The sequence below is a fragment of the Haplochromis burtoni genome, unplaced genomic scaffold, assembly GCF_018398535.1.
Source record: "Haplochromis burtoni strain Fernald_Lab_line unplaced genomic scaffold, NCSU_Asbu1 Contig_310, whole genome shotgun sequence".
Taxonomy (NCBI): Eukaryota; Metazoa; Chordata; class Actinopteri; order Cichliformes; family Cichlidae; genus Haplochromis; species Haplochromis burtoni.
This window is the reverse complement of record NW_024582671.1, coordinates 540427-559002: the sequence shown is the minus strand read 5'-3', so window position 1 is coordinate 559002 and position 18576 is coordinate 540427. Positions and strand designations below refer to the sequence as shown.

The following is an 18576-nucleotide window of genomic DNA, read 5'->3' as shown; positions in this document are numbered from 1 at the left end:
TAGTTGGCGTGTAGTTGGCGTGTAGTTGGCGTGTCGTTGGCGTGTCGTTGGCGTGTCGTTGGTGTGTCGTTGGCGTGTCGTTGGCGTGTCGTTGGGTGTGTTGCGTGTAGTTGGGATGTGTCGTGTGTTGGCGTGTCGTTGGCGTGTCGTTGGTTGTCGTGTGGGTTTTGACGTTGGTGTAGTGCGTTGTGTTGCGTGTCGTTGGGTGTCGTGCGTGTAGTTGCGTGTCGTTGGCGTGTAGTTAGATCGTGTAGTTGGCGTGTAGTTGCTTGTAGTCGTGGTTGCGTGTCGTTGGCGTGTCTGCGTAGTCTTGGCGTGTAGTTGGGTTGGCGTGTAGTTGCGTGTTCGTGTCGTTGGCGTGTCGTTGGTGTGTCGTTGGCGTGTCGTTACGTGTCGTTGGTTGCGTTGTAGTGTCGGCGTGTAGTCGGGTGTGTCGTGTAGTAGCGTGTAGTCTGGTAGTCGTGTGAGTTAGTGTGTAGTTGTGTGAGTGATCAGTAGTGTTTTGTGTGTCAGAACAATGAGGCGCCTGCTGAGTGTTACAGGTGTTACAGCAGTGACACATCTGCTGCTGTCAGGCCTGCAGGTATCAGGCTGATGTTCTCCTTCATCTCATAGTGGACAGAAATTATTTTTGGAGCGGCACAAATAATTTGTGTGGCATCAGATTTGATGCAGAACAGCTGATTGTTCTGTAAATAGTTTGAAATGTTTGTTTAAAAACACCTTGGCTGCATTTTTAGGTAAACAGCTGCAAAAACTTTGTTTTTGCATAACTCAGTTACTTTTTTGAAGAAGTAACTATATAATTAATTACCCAACATTGGTCATTATTTACTGTATTTGCAGACAGAGTTACAGACTCTCTCCCAGACCACAGACTCACAATACAGTCAGAGCTTATAATAATAAATTAAAAAAGAAATTGTTTTCACGTTATTTTTGCTTCCAATAGTGTTAACATGCTGCACAGGTCATGAACAAGGTTTTCATTGTAGTGGGCTAAAGCAGTTAATGAAAAGTCGTCTAACATAAATGCTGTAATTTGATTATTTTAATAAACATGTAACTTGGATGCTGGCGTGACCACAGTGCACACGTCTGCTGTCGCTCACAGTGGTCCAAGGGACGCTCAGGGAGTTTGTGTGCTCAGACACATGAAACATTAGAGGGAACTTGGTCCTCTGCTGGTTAAACTGGTCCGGCCTCGCGCTGACTGGTAACGAGCTGCTCCATCTTCGTGGGGTTTGTCTGTGCCTTAAAAGCGCTCCGGTCTTTGTTTCCTGAGCCGTGTCCCGGATGTTTGGATCTGATGTGTGATGTAAGAAGGAGGCAACATAATCCTGTGAGGGGGGGAGGGGATGGGTCTGTAAAAACTACAGGCGTCACATGACATCCAGGAGGAGGGGTCTGCTTCGATGCTGCCCGTGAGGCTCGGACTCTGTCTCCAGGAAATGAACTGGATCCACCATTGGATTAGTTTTATTAACACATGCGACCGGCACCTTTTAAGCATTTCTCTCACTTTACATCCTGACGTGTCAGGCGCTCCGCTGAGCTGATGCCGTCCGTGATTATCCGTGCCTCACGGCGCTGATGAGGAGGCGGGGTTTGGTAGCAGCTCTGAATGAAGGAGCTCGGGGGGTCGTTTGCTCGCCCGGGGGCCTGTAATCTGATCTGAAGAGCAGAAACAGGACTCGCATGTTTGGAAGCTCAGCCATGTTCAGATCACGGTTCATCTCCTGATTATTGATGAATATCTGTGATCATCAGCCTGCCAGACGGGTTATTCATCTGATGAACTCGGCTCGAATGTTTTTCCACTTTTGTGTTGTTTCTGCTCTGAGGCTCTCGTGGACTCTGAGGGCTCGCCTGCACATTTAAAGAAATCACATCTTGTGTAATTAAGGCAGTGTGAACAGTAAACACAGCCTCTGCAGGGAGTCTGCCCCGGCTGCTCCAACATGGTGGCGTTAGTCCATCAGACCGCCGGTCAGCTGCCTTGTTGGGAAAGCAGCTGAACAGCAGCCACAGGACTGGATTTCCTCTAATAAATCAGTCGTTTGTGACTCAGACAGATGAGCAGTACAGAGCTGCTGTAATGAGCCCCAGGTGCGCTGCTGTTAGTGTACCTGCACCAGCCGGGAACACTGACGCACGGGCGGAGACCTGAGGACGGAGCTGATTGATAAAGTGATCAGAAACTCAAGTGAAACATCTGGATCCATGAATGATTGATGAGGTTCAGGCAGGTCAGCTGCAGAGCTGGATTCTTCCACGGGGCTTTGGTTCACTCTGCCTTCATCAATTTTTCATGGCAGATGTTTTAGGAGAGACTCAGGAGGAGGAGCCTCAGGTGGGAGCTCGTTCCAGATGGCTGACTGAGGTTACCCTACTGTCGTGTAGATATCGTCATGCCTGCACTCTTGTGTGTTGCTCACAGGAAACACAGAGCACTGCTTCATTCAGGGAACACTCATCGCTTTAGGCTGACTTCCTGTTGTCAGTAGGTGGCGCTGCAGAGCGAAACATCAGTGAGGCGTCTCGCTAAGACGACAAATCAGAGCTGCTGTTTGTTAAAGTGAGGAAACTGGAATCTTGTAATGATGGAGTGAAGGAGGCCGACTGTCTCCTGTCAGCTGGACTCATCCACGGCCGTTAGCTGGGAGCAGATTCGTGTCTGACACAACAAGAATATCCTCCTGTTCATGAGGCTGAGCATTTAAAATAGGGACGTGTAGCACTTCCTGTTTTGCTGCAGCTAATTTCAAGCTCAGAGCTTCAGCTCACCGACGAGTCCAGTCTCAGCGTGAGGCAGTAATTCAGTACAGCTTTATTTAAAAGGCACCACATCAACAGTCACCTCCAGGTGCTTCAACCTGTACCACACCGTTACCGCTCAGCTTTCCTCTCTCAGCAAACGAGGACGTGTTTGCATTTGTATCCAGGATGTGGAAAACTGCTGAAACAACAAACGAGCCCCAACAATCAGACCACGCCCTATGAGCAACACGGTGACAGTGGGAACGAAAAACTCCTTTTAACAGGAAGAAACCTCCAGCCACACCAGGCTCAGGGAGGTTTTCAGATCACAGCCTCGCGTTGCCCGCTGCTTTCTGGCATCTGCACATGATTCACTGCTCATAATAATCCTTCTTTGTCTGATTATTCGCTGATTTAGCCCCCCCCTCTTTTAGACTGACTTTCTTCTGATTGGCTGTCCCTTACGGAGGTGGGTGGAGCTTGTGTTGTGTAAGCTCTGCCCTGCTGTCACAAAGGCAGCCTGAACTTCAGTGTAACTCCTCGTTCCCCGACGTAAACGCAGCTCAAACAAACTCGGCGATATCCCAGGAAGTCGCAGCAGATCGGGACGTTAGGCTGTGAAGGTGCTGCTAACAACGAGCGCGGGCAGCAGCAGGATGTTTGGTCCTGAGTCTGCTCGCAGAGTTTTGGTGTGTCGTGCTGATCCAGCGAGCTGCTCGGGGCGCCGCCGCCTCACTGAGCGCGAGGGAAGACCTGCTGAATATTTGATGGCTGCTCTGCCTTCAGTGTTACATAAGAGCGCCACATCACTGCTGCTCCCACTTACGTTAACCCCTGAGTGGGCAGGAGATGCACAGCAGCCAATCTAACCTTCTGATGAGCACTCCGCTGCTCATCATCAGCTGATTGGAGCGCTGTGATTGGCTCGTTTCAGTCCCGCCGGCTCTTTCTCGGCCTGCGTGTATCTCACAAACCCCAGCTCAGAGCCTGCAGCGCTGCCCGGTAATGATGAGCTGTGATTGGACCAATTCGTCAAACGGTAGTTAACGCCACCTCTGGTGAGACGTGAAAACGGCGCTTTGGAAGGAAACGATCTTAACTTACTCCACAAAACAATCCTGAGGCTCGGCTGATCCCGGCGGTCCGAGCTGCTCGTTTGGGGTTGTGGTTCCGCCTGCGGCTGGCGTCTGCGGCCTGTGGGAGGATGCACGGCGGTGATCTCGTGTGTGTGATGGGATGAATCGGAGCCCGTCTGTGTGGTTCCGCTCGAATGTGTCGAGCTTCTTAATGAAGTGTGAAAACTTCCTGCAGGATTTGAAGGGTGCCATCCGCCCCCCTCCACCTGACTTGCCTGTGGTGCTGGTGAGGTGTGAGCTGATTGGCTGCAGCCAAACGGCCTTTTCTGCGCTCCCTGAAGGACGTGCAGAGCAATCAGCAGCTTCAGCTCGTTTCCTATTGTGTTGATTTGAAAACAGCGTGAAGGAAATGGTGTGTGTGTGTGTGTGTGTGTGTGTGTGTGTGTGGGGGTGGGGCACAGCACACCTTGTGAAGTATAAAGGGGATCATGTAAAGAGTGTGACAGGAAAGGCTGACTCTGTCGCTGCTTGTTCAGCCAGGCGGCCGTGCACACCCTGTGAACATAACTGAGAACGAGCCGATGCCTCAGAGGTGGCTCTACCAAAAATCTGTTTGAATATCAAGAGCTTGAGGTCAGAGGTCGCGGTCTCTTGAAGAGTTCATGACTGTCCTCGCTCGATACACAGATCTCGGCGCTGCGATCAGCGTCACAGCGCCGCCCAGAGGAAACATTAGGAGAATGATTCTCAACGAGGAGCTGCAGGTCGACCGCGTCACCCAAGGAAAGCTGTCTGCTGATTGGATAAGCCTTCAGCCCCCATCCCGTCGCCGGCGACAGGTTTTTCCAACGTTTCTTTAAAGTACCGTAACTCTTGAATGATTTGCGCATCTTAAAAATCCCAACGGTTCCTGAAAGCAGCGACGCCATGCTTTCCGCTGATATTAGAGTCATTCGGGTAATCCCAAGCACTGCGTCACAGCGGCCCGAAGACGAAGGTTGAGAGAGACGAAGGCGCACAGAAAACTGACGCTTTGTCAGACATCGTTTTTCTTTCTTACAATGATTTTATTTTTGCTGTTTTTAGTGTTTTATATAAAAATAAGAGTTGCTGGATGTAAGCCCTGATAACAGGGTTTCATAGAACATTGTTTTATGCCATGTTTATTTCATGTATGACAAACACTGCCCCGCCCTCTTCCAGCACCTGTAAAGCAGGTGTATTTGAGGCTTGCAGGACATGCAGGCAGAGCAGGCTGGGTTTATTATCCACTCAGGAAAATGTTGCATAAAAGGAGCACGAGTGTCAGCAGTGCGATGTAGGCCTTTGGCTTCAGACTGAGAGGAAGTGTACCAGGGAAGAAAAGAGATGCCCAAAAACAAACCACAGGGTCAAAGGTCACATACTTGTTGTTGTTCACACTGTAAGTCTTGTAATCATGTACAGTCTCTCTTTCTGCCTCTTTGAGTAAAAACTGTAACATTTCAATTCAGTCCTTTTCTGTTACTAATCCTGATTACGCTCTCACAGTAGAGAAAGAAGCTACCAGACGCAGCAATCCTGAGGACGGGGGCAAAAGCTCACAGCTGATTTTATGACGCTTTTACAGCTAAAACAACCAAATAATTCCAGGAGGCCTGTTTAACATTATAAAGGATAAAGCAGCTTCCCCACAATCCCACTCTGGAGCGATTCTTTGTGTGTGCGTCAGTCTAAGGGCCGACCTGTGGAAGCTCAATAACTCGAAGCTCTGCCAATAAGGAAGCTGCATGAACGACATCATTTCCTGGTTACGTGCAAGCAGAAGGCGCTCGCAGTTTTTAGCAAAAACAAACAATCAGCTTTAAGTTCTCCAGCGTTTACGTCAATCTCACTTCACCGAGCTTTCTGATTGGCAGAGCGTTTCACCTTATAGATGGCGGTGGGAACAAGCTTCCATACCAACCTCCTCGCTCTTACTCTGAAAGGTCAGCGACTGCTAGCTGGTGCTGCAGAGTCTGGCTTTGATATCATGTAAACAGGGCCAGTGTTGTCCTGTACAGAGACCTGGAGAGCATCGTGTCACCAGGACACTCAGTCCTATAACACTCGTTCCAAGGAGCTGCAGCTCCAGCTGTAACCTGAAGCTTCCCTGCTGTGACTACGAGTTTCCATCGGCCCCTCTGCTCGCCACAGAGAGCTCACGCTGCTGTCGCCTACATGCACACTGGGAATAACAATGCTAATGCTAGTTAGCACGTTTATGATCAGCTGTTGTCGATCGCTCTGACCATCCTCAGATCTTGAGGTCAGCTCGTGATGCTCATCTGTAGTTTAGCCCCCCCCCTACACTCACTCACAGACACAGACACACACACACACTCTCTCTCTCACACTCTCTCTCTCTCTCACTCACACACACACACACTCACACACACACTCACTCACACTCACTCACTCACTCTCACTCACTCACTCTCTCTCACTCTCTCTCACTCACACACACACACACACACACACACACTCACTCACTCACTCACTCACTCACTCACTCACTCACTCACTCACTCACTCACTCACTCACACACACACACACACACACACACACACACACACACACACACACACACACACACTCACTCTTTAATGACAGTAGGTGCTGCAGGTGTTCCTGTGGGGGCAGCGAGGCTCTGACCTCGGGGTTCGTAGTGACATATTGACGGCTCATGATAAATATTGATCCACAGTCCTGCGGCGGTCTTACCCCACGCCGGCGGGCCGTCCTGCTGTCCCTCTGATCCAGCTTTCAGAGAGTGTTTCCGAGGAGGCACCACGTTGGCTGGTGATTATGATGGCGATGGAGACGCCGCTCCAAACTTGGTCAGAGATGTTGTTTAACAAGCAGCTGCAGTAAAGTGTGTCTGTCTGTGGCGTCTCTGATTTCACGTGTGAAACATGAGAGCGACTCTGACCACGCCCACACGCTCGCTCTGAAGCGTTTAGATGACTTTGCTGAATGAAATGCTCGCAGCTGTTCTCACGGCCCTCACACTCACACCTGTACGATCAGGGTTTATCTGTAAAATGATCATTTCTGCACGCGATGAAGAGATTTTCAAGGTTTCTGACCAGAATTTTATAAACATTAAGAAAAAACTACTTGAACAAAAACACCCAATAATAATACAAATAGCTGCTCATTTCTGTGTTTATTCAGACCTGTGTTTTCTGTCTGTGCAGTGGTAAAATAACAGGATGAAAATGGGATGTAAATTAGGGAATTATTAAAAAGAAAACGTGTGTGTATAGAAGTAAAGATCTCTGTATATAAATCTGAATGCGCACACACACACACTCACACTGTGCAGAGGCTGAGTGCTGGTCAGAGACAATAACAGCAGTGAGCTGGGCAGTGCAGATACTCGGGTTTATTAACACACAGATGCAGAGAGGACGACACACAGGAGGAGGAGGAGCAGTGAATACAGTGAGGACAATAACAGAAACACGTCTGTGCTGATTGGCCTGTCGGTAATCACATGATTGAGGCAAAACAAGTTTCACAAAGTTCCAACAATGGCCCCGCCCCCTGAATGAATCATTCCAGCTGATGTTTTTATTTATTCATCTCTATAATTCGTGATCTGACTGATGATGACAGTAACTGAACTCCAGAGTGGAGGGAGACGAGGAGGAGGGGCAGTTTCTATTTTCACTGGCTAAAAGCTGCTCTTCTGTGGCGTCACGCGGTGACAGGGCTACAGTGCGACTGGCTCTACGAACAGAAAGAAGCTGAAAGGCTCTACAAAAGGTCTCTCACCTCTGAGCGAGACAAGGCATCGTAAACGTTTGTTAAAGGTACAAGCCGTGCTTAAAGGGACAGCCGTGCGCTCGGGTGCAGTCCGTCCTCGCCCCCCGTCATGCTATCTTTGGTTTGAACTCTGCGGCCCGTCACGGTGCGCTGGTTGGGTGCGGCGGGCTCGTCTGCTCTGGAGGGTTTTGGTTAACAGTATCAATCTGTGAAATTGCACTTGGATGTTTTGGATGAAAGCCTCGCCGTGGCCTGTGGGTCCATGCCGGAGTTGTGCTCAGGTGGAGGAGGAGGTGAGGGAGAGTGAGAGGGGAGTGGGGGTGGTGCGTTGCTATGGCATCATGATGGGCGTGTCTGAGAAGACAGACATAATGGAGTCTGTCTCCCCCGCCCTGTGCCGTGGCTGTTGCTCTGCCCCTAGCAGTAACCCTGGCCCCAGGTGTCCCGGCCCCGCCCTCAGCCTGCCATTTTGCTGCTCTCTGATTGGCTCCAGAAACACTACATGCTTGTTGGTACTGACCTTGCGGCCCGGGCCCTCCGTGCTGGCCGGCGGGGTGGGGGTGAGGATGGAGGACTGGGCGCTGCCCGCCCCAGCCTCGTTTCCCAGACTTGGGGTGGCCGTGGCCGGGGGCGGGGCTTTCAGGCAGGGAGGGCAGCGGCAAGGCGTCAGGTAGAGGTACATGAGCACCAGCACCAGGCTCACCACGCAACCCAGGAGGGTGGTGAAGCCCGTGTTGAACGGCTCCTGGGGGTCGTTGCTATCCGCCAACACCGTGACGTTGACCTCCCATGTGTCGTTGCGGTGATGCTGCCGGTCCTCCGCCAGACACCAGTAGATCCCGGTGTCCTTCTCGCGTGCCGCCATGATCTCCAGGCTGCCGTTGGAGAACATCTTTAAGGACCCGTTATTCCCCGGGGGCAGCACCGACTCCAAGCTTGGCGACACCCAGAGGAAAGTGATGGCGTGGCCGGAGAGAGTGGTGGCACAGTGCAGCAGCAGCGCTTTCCCCGCCGTCACAGTAACACTCCTCTTCTGGGTCACGGCACTCAGGTTGCACTTCTCCAGGTAGCGTCCATGCTGGAGGAAGCGCACAGTGCCTCTCGGGTTCCCGTAAACCAGACAGACGTGCTCCTGCCTGAAGAAAAGCAGCGACTCAAACTCCTGCTGCTCCCAGGACCGGAACAGGCTGTACATGGGGCACTCGCACCACAGCGAGTTGTTGTGCAGGTAGAGCCCCTTCTGCAGCGAATGGGGCAGGGCCAAAATGTCCTCCAGGGGCAGTTTGGACAGGCGGTTTGAGGACAGGTCCAGCAATGACAGGTGGGGGTGGCTGTGCTTCTGAATGGAAAAGAAGGGGAAGTCTGTGAGGCGGTTGTGGCTCAGATAAGCCTTGCGCAAGTTTGTCAGTCCAGCCAGAGGTCTGCCCTCCACCCGCGAGATCCGGTTATTAAACAGCAGCAGCTCCTCCAACCCTGACAGCTCCTGGAAGTAATGCTCCTCCAGAACACAAAGATGATTGGATGACAGGTCCATGTTTCGGAGCTGAGCTCCGGACGAGTTTCTGAACGCTCCCGGCATGATCACTGTCAGCTGGTTGTGGGCCAAACGTAACGTCTCCAGTTGAAGAAGTCCTTGGAAGGCGCCGTCCTCCAGCTGCGTGATGTGGTTGTGGCTGAGGTCCAGGGTGACGGTGGAAACCGGCATTTCTCCGGGAACGTGTCTCAGAGTCAGGGTGGTGCAGCTGAAGATGTCTGCGGCGCAAATGCAGCCGCCCGCCCGATAGGAGCCCCGAGACGAGGTGACGGCAGCGTGTACGGGGCTCGGCCGGTGCAGCTGCAGGCACACCAACAGCAGCACAGCAGCCCGCCACGCTGTCGGAGAGTCCACAGCCTGCAGGAATTCCGTGTGATCACCGACGTGCGACATGATGCCACCAGCGTGTGTCCCTTACTTTGAAAGAGCCTCAGTTTGCTGTTCACATCCTTCGTGCGCCGCGATTCATCTCATTTTGGCGTAACATGGTCGACACGTAAACAGAGCAGGCGGAGGAAGCTTGTTGTTGCTCATAGTGTACGAGTCTGTGCGCGTCCTTCACTCAGAGCCTCTCATCGTCTCCTCTCAGAGCGTGGCTGTGGAGCGCGCTCAGTGTGCCTCCAGGCTGTTTGTTTGGTCTAACTCGGTTAATGTTGTCCACCTGCCAACCCGGCAGACGCCAGGAGAGGAGATGCCTAAATGGGTTATGTGAGGTGGAGGCGTCCCAGCACAGACTCCCTCTGTCAGTGATCCAGGTGTGCTGCGATGTCAGAACACCTGTCCCTGTCGTCCCATTTATCACACAGAAAAGTCAGAAATCACTTCCTGTCTCCTCCTTTCATCCCATATCTGCTCCGTGGGCGTCCTTCTTCAGCTCTGCTCGCTCCGGGAGTTTCCTTTCCGCACTCAGTCTCTGCTGCTGTGACGATGGCGAGCTCCGAGCGCCTCAGTTTGATCCTGGGATCAGACTCTCAGTGAGGTCGGCATCCCGTCTGCTCCACACTCGTCCACCACGCCGCTCTGCTGCTGCCCTGCGCTGTCTCTGGCCGCACTGAGCGCGCTCCTCGCTGTTCCCTCACAGATGTTGCTGTGTGTGTGCAGGTGTGTGTGTCAGTCGCTGCTGCCTCCGTCTCTTGACTGCGCTCGGCTCAGATATGAGCTTCGTCTGTCGCTTCTGGTGCTTTCCCAGCTCCACCTCTCCTCCTCCTCCACTCTGGATTAACCCTCTCTCTCTCTCTCTCTCTCTCCCCTTGCTCCTCCCCCTGCTCCTCCTCCTGCTCCTCCTCCTCTCTGTTTTTGCTGCTCTGCTGCTTTCAGTCTCTTTTTGTTTCAGGCTCACACTTTGTTTCCGTCTCCTCCCTCCTTGCTCCTCTCTCGGAGGAGCAGTGAGATGAACGCTCCTGTGATTTTACTCACAGAGTCAACAAAAATGATACTTTGATCATGGTTTGTGTGACGATCAGGAGGAGGCGGGGCTCCAGCATTTCAATCTATGACACCATGAATACTTTGTGGCTCCTCCCTCCATGAACGCCATCTCCTCCGGGTTGTTCTCAGCCGTGTGTGTGTGTGTGTCTTTTGGTTTTCAGTCACAGTGTGTTTTATGCTGATTTGCTGTCACAGGATTAACATTGAGCGCGCACACACACACACGCATGCAGATAAACACAGACACACCGACACACACACACACGCATGCAGATAAACACAGACACACCGACACACACACACACACGCATGCAGATAAACACAGACACACCGACACACACACATGCAGCATGCGCATACACTACAGACACACACACACATTCAGACACGCAGAAACACACGCTCGCGCACACACACGCATGCAGATAAACACAGACACACCGACACACACATGCAGCATGCAGACACACACACACATTCAGACACGCAGACACACACACACAGACACACACACATGCAGCATGCGCATACACTACAGACACACACACACAGACGTCTGAGCCCGGCGTCTCCGGGTGGCGTGCGTCCTGCCTTTCTGCTGTCGTTGCCCCGCCCTGCAGGAGGACGCAAGCTGATCTCAACCCAAGGTTAACATGAACACGAGCCCTTGAAGAGCTGAAGCTGACCTCTGACCTCTGACCCTGATCCTACCCTGCTGGATGTCCTGAAACGTCCGACTGAAGCAGCTCCACACAATAAAAACTTTATTAAGTCCAGCAGCAGGTAGAACACGGCGTTCTCTACCACGCACTGCTGTCATTGGTTAGACTGTGACACGTGACTACTGATGTAGTGTTTATTCATCTATACTGAAGCTGCTGAAGGAAGGATGGATGTATTAGAGGTGAAGTTGAGTCTGAAGTCAACGGTGTGAGGCCATGGCTGACTCGGCTGTTCTCCTGACCCTCCCAGACGTCCCGTTTCCACTGCGTTCCTGTTCATGTGCTCCGTGTATCATTAGTGCCATAGCTCTGAACACGCTGCCCTTTCCTGGTTTATTATTAACGAGGGAACACGATGGACTCGAAACACAGCCGGCGACATTTCCAGCTGAGCTCTGTGACTCAGTTGTGTGGATGACGGCGGCCTACAGGACCGTGGAGGGGGGGGCGTGTCGAGAGGCTGAAAAGATAAGGTCAGGGGCGGTTTTACAGGAAAATGTCACCATGCTTCCCTCAGAGATCATCCTGTGAGGGACTCTACCCAGTTTGCTCACCACTGAGCAACGAGCCAACATCTGCATCCAAACAAGAGGGGAAGTGACCGCTTCTGTTTTTCACTTTAAAAGCTTATTTTGGCGCCCTGAGTCACAGCGGCTAGTGCTGCATGTTTGATTCTGCAGATTTTTGCCCACTGTGAAAAATAAAGCCTCAAATCAGAAGAAGTATTTCACTCCCTGGTATAATTCTCAAACACCTATCAAGCACCTATAAATACCTAAAGCAGGTAACTCGTAAGCTGGAGAGGAAACAGCGTGTCACAAATTTAGAAGATCATCATCTAGCCTGGAGAAAGTCTTAGCTAATTATAGGCCAATCTCCAACCTTCCTTTATATCAAACATCCTTGAAAGAGTAGTTGTCAAACAGCTAACAGATCATCTGCAGAGGTTTATTTGAAGAGTTTCAGTCAGGTTTCAGAGCTCAGCACAGAAACAGCTTTAGTGAAGGTTACAAATGATCTTCTTATGGCCTCTGACAGTGGACTCATCTCTGTGCTTGTCCTGCTAGACCTCAGTGCAGCGTTCGATACTGTCGACCATAATATCCTATTAGAGCGATTAGAACATGCTGTAGGTATTACAGGTACTGCGCTGCAGTGGTTTGTATCATATCTATCTAATAGACTCCAGTTTGTGCATGTAAATGGAGAGTCCTCTTCACACACTGAGGTTAATTATGGAGTTCCACAGGGTTCAGTGCTAGGACCAATTCTGTTTACATTATACATGCTTCCCTTAGGCAGCATCATTAGAAGACATAGCATACATTTTCACTGCTATGCAGATGACACCCAGCTCTATCTGTCCATGAAGCCAGATAACACACACCAATGAGTTAAACTGCAGGAATGTCTTAAAGACATAAAGACCTGGATGGCCGCTAACTTTCTGCTTCTTAATTCAGATAAAACTGAGGTTATTGTACTCGGCCCTGAAAAGCTTAGAAATATGGTATCTAACCAGATTCTTACTCTGGATGGCATTACCTCCTCCTTTGAGCCTTTCGACGACTGTCGGTACCTCACCACCTCTCTCTCACACACACACACACACACACACACACACACAATCACACACACACACACACACACACACTGATCTTGACAAGTACACACACCTCAGCCGGTCTCTCTCCTCTCAGTTATCGAGCTGCCTCCTCTGGCTGTCCGCCTCTTCCAGCTCACCCACCGCACTCCTGGAGAGGATGCGATCTCCAGTCCTCGCCCTCCTCCAGGCGGTCCTGCGCTTCTGTCGTCCTCCCTTCCCTCGCGCTGGGAAACCGTCTTCATTACCGCAAACACTTCTCCTGACCATGAATATCTTTGCTTTCGTGCTGTTTTTACCAATTAAAATGTGACCGGTACGCAAGTTTCTCAGAGAATGATCACACCGTATCTTCTATGAGACACCCGCCCAGCCTCCGCGGCCCAGGCAATGGGGAAGCATGGAAACAGGTCCCGTTTGGAGTAGAACCAAAACAAAACGTCATGAAAGGTTAAAAAATTACTGATTTCCCCTAAGATCTTAGCCATTGGCAGGCTTCTTTAGCTAGGGATAATGGTCGACCTGTCGGCTTGTTGTGTTTCGATCCCATTCGTGTTCCCTCGGTTAATTAATATTAAACGCAAGGAAAGGATTCGGGGGCAGGCGGTGTTCAGAACGCCGGTATCAGGCGATCTAAGTGTATGGTACAGCAGCCAACGGAAAAGGGAAACCAGGAAAGGGCAGCGTGTTCAGAGCTATGGCACTAATGATACACGGAGCACATGAACAGGAACGCAGTGGAAACGGGACGTCTGGGAGGGTCAGGAGAACAGCCGAGTCAGCCATGGCCTCACACCGTTGACTTCAGACTCAACTTCACCTCTAATACATCCATCCTTCCTTCAGCAGCTTCAGTATAGATGAATAAACACTACATCAGTAGTCACGTGTCACAGTCTAACCAATGACAGCAGTGCGTGGTAGAGAACGCCGTGTTCTACCTGCTGCTGGACTTAATAAAGTTTTTATTGTGTGGAGCTGCTTCAGTCGGACGTTTCAGGACATCCAGCAGGGTAGGATCAGGGTCAGAGGTCAGAGGTCAAAGGCGTCAGAGACCCGAGCGAGAATCATAGACAGGGTCAAGAACTTACCAGCTCTTCAAGGGCTCGTGTTCATGTTAACCTTGGGTTGAGATCAGCTTGCGTATCAGCTTGCGGATAGCCCTTCCGCAGGGCGGAGGCAGCCCAGACAAACAGCTCCTGATCGATGAGGCCTCCTAACGTGCCCAGTGGAAAACCCTAGGCCTAAACAGACAGACGAAGACCAACGGCGCAGGACGCACCGCCACCCGGAAGGACGCCCGGTGGGTGCCCTCAGACGTCTAGCTGTGTCAGTGCTTGTAGTAGCAACGCTGACACTGGCATGTCGCCCTGTCGTGCTCACCATAGGCGCGATACTGCTGGCAAGGGTGTGGTGCAGGCTGCGTCGGTGGGCACAGCGGCAAACTACGGCATCAGGCCAGGGCACCCCCACGTTGTGTCCCACGTGATAAACCTGCGGCCCAAGTGATGTATGATACGCGGCCACGATGCAGTGCTGGCCCCACACGTGTAAGCTCCTCTGATGCGGGCGAGCGTCCGGATCCAACGCCTGAATGCTGCCTCGATGTACTGATTGTCATGGCATGCTGCATGTGTGTGTCGGCTGTTGTCTGTGTTAATCTACGTAGCCGGTTGCCGCTGTGGTTCGCCTGCTCGGCGGCGCTACTCACACAGACACACCACCACCATTCAGGCGCTAAGCTGAAAATTGATAGTATGGACTGACCGGTCTGAAGATGCCATGTGCTCGAGGCTTTGTGTCAGTGTCAGATGATATGCGCCTGCTTGCATGTGGACTGTGATCACTACACGGCACTGGTGTCGTTGTGTTTTGAGCTGCAATATGCGGTGTGATGCCCATAATTGTGATGTGTCTCGAGGAGCGTTGCCATAGGCGTTCTCATAGCATGGGTTATCCTCGACTACGGGATGCGTGCCTGAAATGGATGTTTCACACTACACGGCTGCGGACGCTCGCCAACAGGTGTGCGTCGGTCGCAGGGACCACGGCCTACCCCTTCACGACAAACTGTTGGAGTGGCAGGAGAAACGCCCGGGACCGAACCCACAGGTGGTCAGCTCCTCATGTTTCTCAATCATCGGCTAGCCGGCATCGCGCTGATAGTCCAACCTGTGTAGTGTACGCGCCAAGGCTCGCCCACCCAATGTTAAGTCCCTGTGACCCGTCCCACCCCAGATCAGACCCCTCAAAGAAACATAAAAAGTGCTGACACCGGTCCCGTGACTTGGGAAAACCAAAAAGACACTACACCACACCACGGTAGAACAACCCGGAGGAGATTGGAGCTCGTTTCACCTCCGGAGGGACGAGCGCCACTAACGAGGGTAAATCTCCCATGGTGATGCAAAACATAGGATAAACAACTCCGAGAAAGCTGGCGCCCCCGACACCCTTCCATCATCCGGCTGATGGCGTCACCGCCCACACCACCCCCCATGATCAAAGCTTGAGTATCATCTATTTGAAATTCGCTCGATCGTCGAGTAAATCACAGAGGCGTTCATGATCTCAAATGGTGAACTGACTCCCTCCGCGAGAAATTGAAGTGAAGCCGGACACGAGTAGTCGGGAGAGGACACAGAAGCTACCGGAGGGAAACACAAAGCGCATAGAGCTGAAAGCGACCGGCCCGCTGCCTTGACGACCAATCAAACACGCGATGCTGCGCACAGCAGAGGCCCAGCGCCGAAGCACGCACGCCCAACGACACTTCCCGACGGTAGCGGAAGGGACACTAGTAGAGCAAGTAGACACTGACGGCCCCGGGAGGAAGCAAAGAACGCAGGGGGAGGAGCAAGGGGGAAGAGAGAGGGAGGGGAGCGCGCCCCAGAGGGAGAGAGGCTATAATACGCGAGAGAGAGACCGGAGAGGCGAGGAGAAGAAAGGTGGAGCTGGGGGGAAAAGAACCACCTAGGCACCAACTCACCGCAAAAGGCGATGAAACCAGGCACGAAATGCTCATATCTGAAGCCGAGCGCAGTTGTCGACGAGGACGGAGGCCAGCAGGGCGTGCACTATGAACCGGACACACACCCTGCAACACACACCGGAGCGAAGCATCTGGCTGAGACTAAGGGCCAGGACCCTAACAGCGAGGACGCCGCTGCGCTGACGCCCAAACGCGTCGAGTGCGCTCAGTTGCGCCAGAGAACAGCGCAGTGCGAGCAGCAGAGCGTCGGAACCGGTGGTCGCTGCGCACTGGGCCCCGACGCGGATGTTTTTACACACCCTAACCCTACACGTGCGGCAGAACGCGTGGCCAATGTGCGCGGGCCAACCGAGCCCAGGCGTCAGACTCCGCGTGTGGGAACCCGACGCAGTCTGGAGCTAAGTAGCCCGGCAACGGCCTCCGCCGACTCTCACTGAGAGGGTCCTGCCGATCACAGGACCACATCAGAGTGACTGAGGCGCTCGGAGCTCGGGGCGCATGGCCTGTCACTACAGCAGAGGATCGTGAAGTGCAGGGAGAAATAAGGAAATCTCCCGGAGGCGGAGAGGGATGCTACCAAGAAGAGCTTGTGAAAGTAGCCAGGCATACGCGGCACCGCGCCCCAGCAGACAGTACTCGCGGACCTGAAAAGGAAGAACGAGCCAGGAAGTGATTTCTGACTTTTCTGTGTTGATAAATGGGACGACCAGGACAGGTGTTCTGACATCGCAGCACACCTCGGAGATCCCGGGGACTGACAGCAGGGATAACCTGAAGGGTTCTGTATGGGAAGAAACCGGTATGATGGCCTCGGGGAGTAACGCCCGGACATATCACAGAGCTGGCGGGCGTCAATAGAATCTCCCATTTTAGAGCACGTGCGTGCCTTCTCCTGGCGTCTTGACCGTACACCTTGAATGTCTGGGGAAATAAAGGTGCAGACATGAAAGATGCCGGGTGTTGGACATAGAATCCAAGAGAAACGTAGCGGAACCAGGCACTGGGAAACATTGGATGAAAATAAACTTCATACCTCGGATTAGACACGAACCTTATTAGAAATGCCAACACAAAACAGCGCTTGAGAGTAGCACAACTCGAGCAGAGCTCCACATGAAGACCACAGCTGCTAGAAAAAGAGGAGACGATAAGACGTAATGGGCATCGAAAAGCGCTCAAGATCCCGGCGCAACCGAGAACTGGCGCATGTGAACCACTGACACTCTAGCAGCCCACACGACACAAACGACAAGCTTCCTTCCGCCGTTCGCATGCGTGTAAATATAAACGTCGGTTAGACCACTACTGTTAACAGACCCAAGATTGATCCAACTAGACCCCAAGGGTCGCACGGCGCCGGTGGTCCCAAACAGAGAGACTATCCCCACGTTGAAAAACCAAACAGACCACCCCCGAAAAAAAAGCACCGAAGGAAAGGAATGTAGAACAGCAACAACTGAAAGAGGGCTCTTTCAAGAATTAGGGACAACGACAGGGTTCGACAATCAAACCTGTCAGGGCACGATCAATAAACATAAAAAAAACTAGGCCTGAAAAAAAAAAAGGTGATCACAGGAAATATTTTCCTGGCAGGTGTGGGAGCTCTTCCGGGGTAAAAAACAGGGAGGCAGTGGAGGACTGGGTTGCTCTCTGTTGTCGCTCAACCTTGGGTCTGGGGAACAAAAGCGAAATGCTGACCTTGCACGCTCGACCTGATAAATTTCCGTGTAGTTTAGCCGCTAAACCCTCGTAAATGTTGGGTGGTTTTGTCAGATGCGACTCTGCGCCCTTGCCCCACTGAAGATACACACACGGCAGAAACCGGAGGCCCCGTACCACAGGGCTGCTCGTCAGCCTGGTCGTCTCGGGGGACGCCCCAAGTGGAGAGGCCCAGTGAATACGAACGTTGGTCCGCTCTCACGCCATCGGGCAGTAGTGAAAGGCCCCCGCTAATTCCTGGAACAGAGGACGGAACCCCGTCCTATCTAAACTAAAACCGGGCAGCGGCGGCGGCCTGAGGCGCCTGGACGTTCGTTCGCTGGAAGACTAGACACAGACCTGCCCAATCTTCAAACCCCACTGCAGACATCCACTTGGCTGTCCCTCGCTCTAGAAGGGTGGACTATCACGCACGAAAGGCACCCCCTGTTATATCCCGTTGAGCCCGCCAAAATGGACTCCCGGTTAGGCCCTACCCGTCAGCCTTGCCCTGAGCTGGAACCGTCCGTTATAGCGCCACTAAACTCTACATCCTACGTGGCGAAAGGCTAGGGTGGTGCGCTTAAGAGGGGACGGGCGACCTCTCTCATAGCCGTGGAGAATACTTTACTTACAACTAGTGAAGAGAGACGGCGAGCGGATCATACGGGCCTTTGATTTGGAAGCAGCCCACAAGGCCAGGCTGGACGAGGTGATTCATGCCCGGGAGGGGGGAAATAGGGCCGATGTCGATAAACTTAGCGGGGTCCGGGGAGCTCCAGAACTCTATCGCTTGAAAAACGATCAGAGGTCCGTGTCACTCCAGAAGTGATCATCGTTGTATTCTGGGAGGAGCAGTTACTTCCAGGAGCTGTTCAGGGTTGGAGGGAAGCCTCGTGCTCTAGTTCTCCCATAAGTAAGAAAAAGGGCAACTATCCGGCAGTATAATCTGGTTCTACGCGCTGAAAGCCCT

General features: G+C 52.4%; 2 protein-coding genes across 2 annotated transcripts in view; one reads left to right on the top strand and one right to left on the bottom strand.

Annotated features, from left to right (window-relative positions):
- The window catches only part of LOC102289049 (E3 ubiquitin-protein ligase RNF123), a gene marked incomplete in the record, with an annotated part of 119868 nt that overhangs the window by 51679 nt on the left and 49613 nt on the right, over nt 1-18576 (top strand).
- amigo3 (adhesion molecule with Ig-like domain 3) lies at nt 6450-10371 on the bottom strand. The gene has a single exon (XM_005942236.2). The coding sequence runs from the start codon at nt 9551-9553 to the stop codon at nt 7958-7960; it is 1596 nt and encodes a 531-aa protein (XP_005942298.1). The 5' UTR covers nt 9554-10371; the 3' UTR covers nt 6450-7957.

Bases quoted from the DNA above. Each gene is read 5' to 3' on its own strand.
- amigo3 (XM_005942236.2), bottom strand. From the start codon at position 9,553: ATGTCGCACGTCGGTGATCACACGGAATTCCTGCAGGCTGTGGACTCT.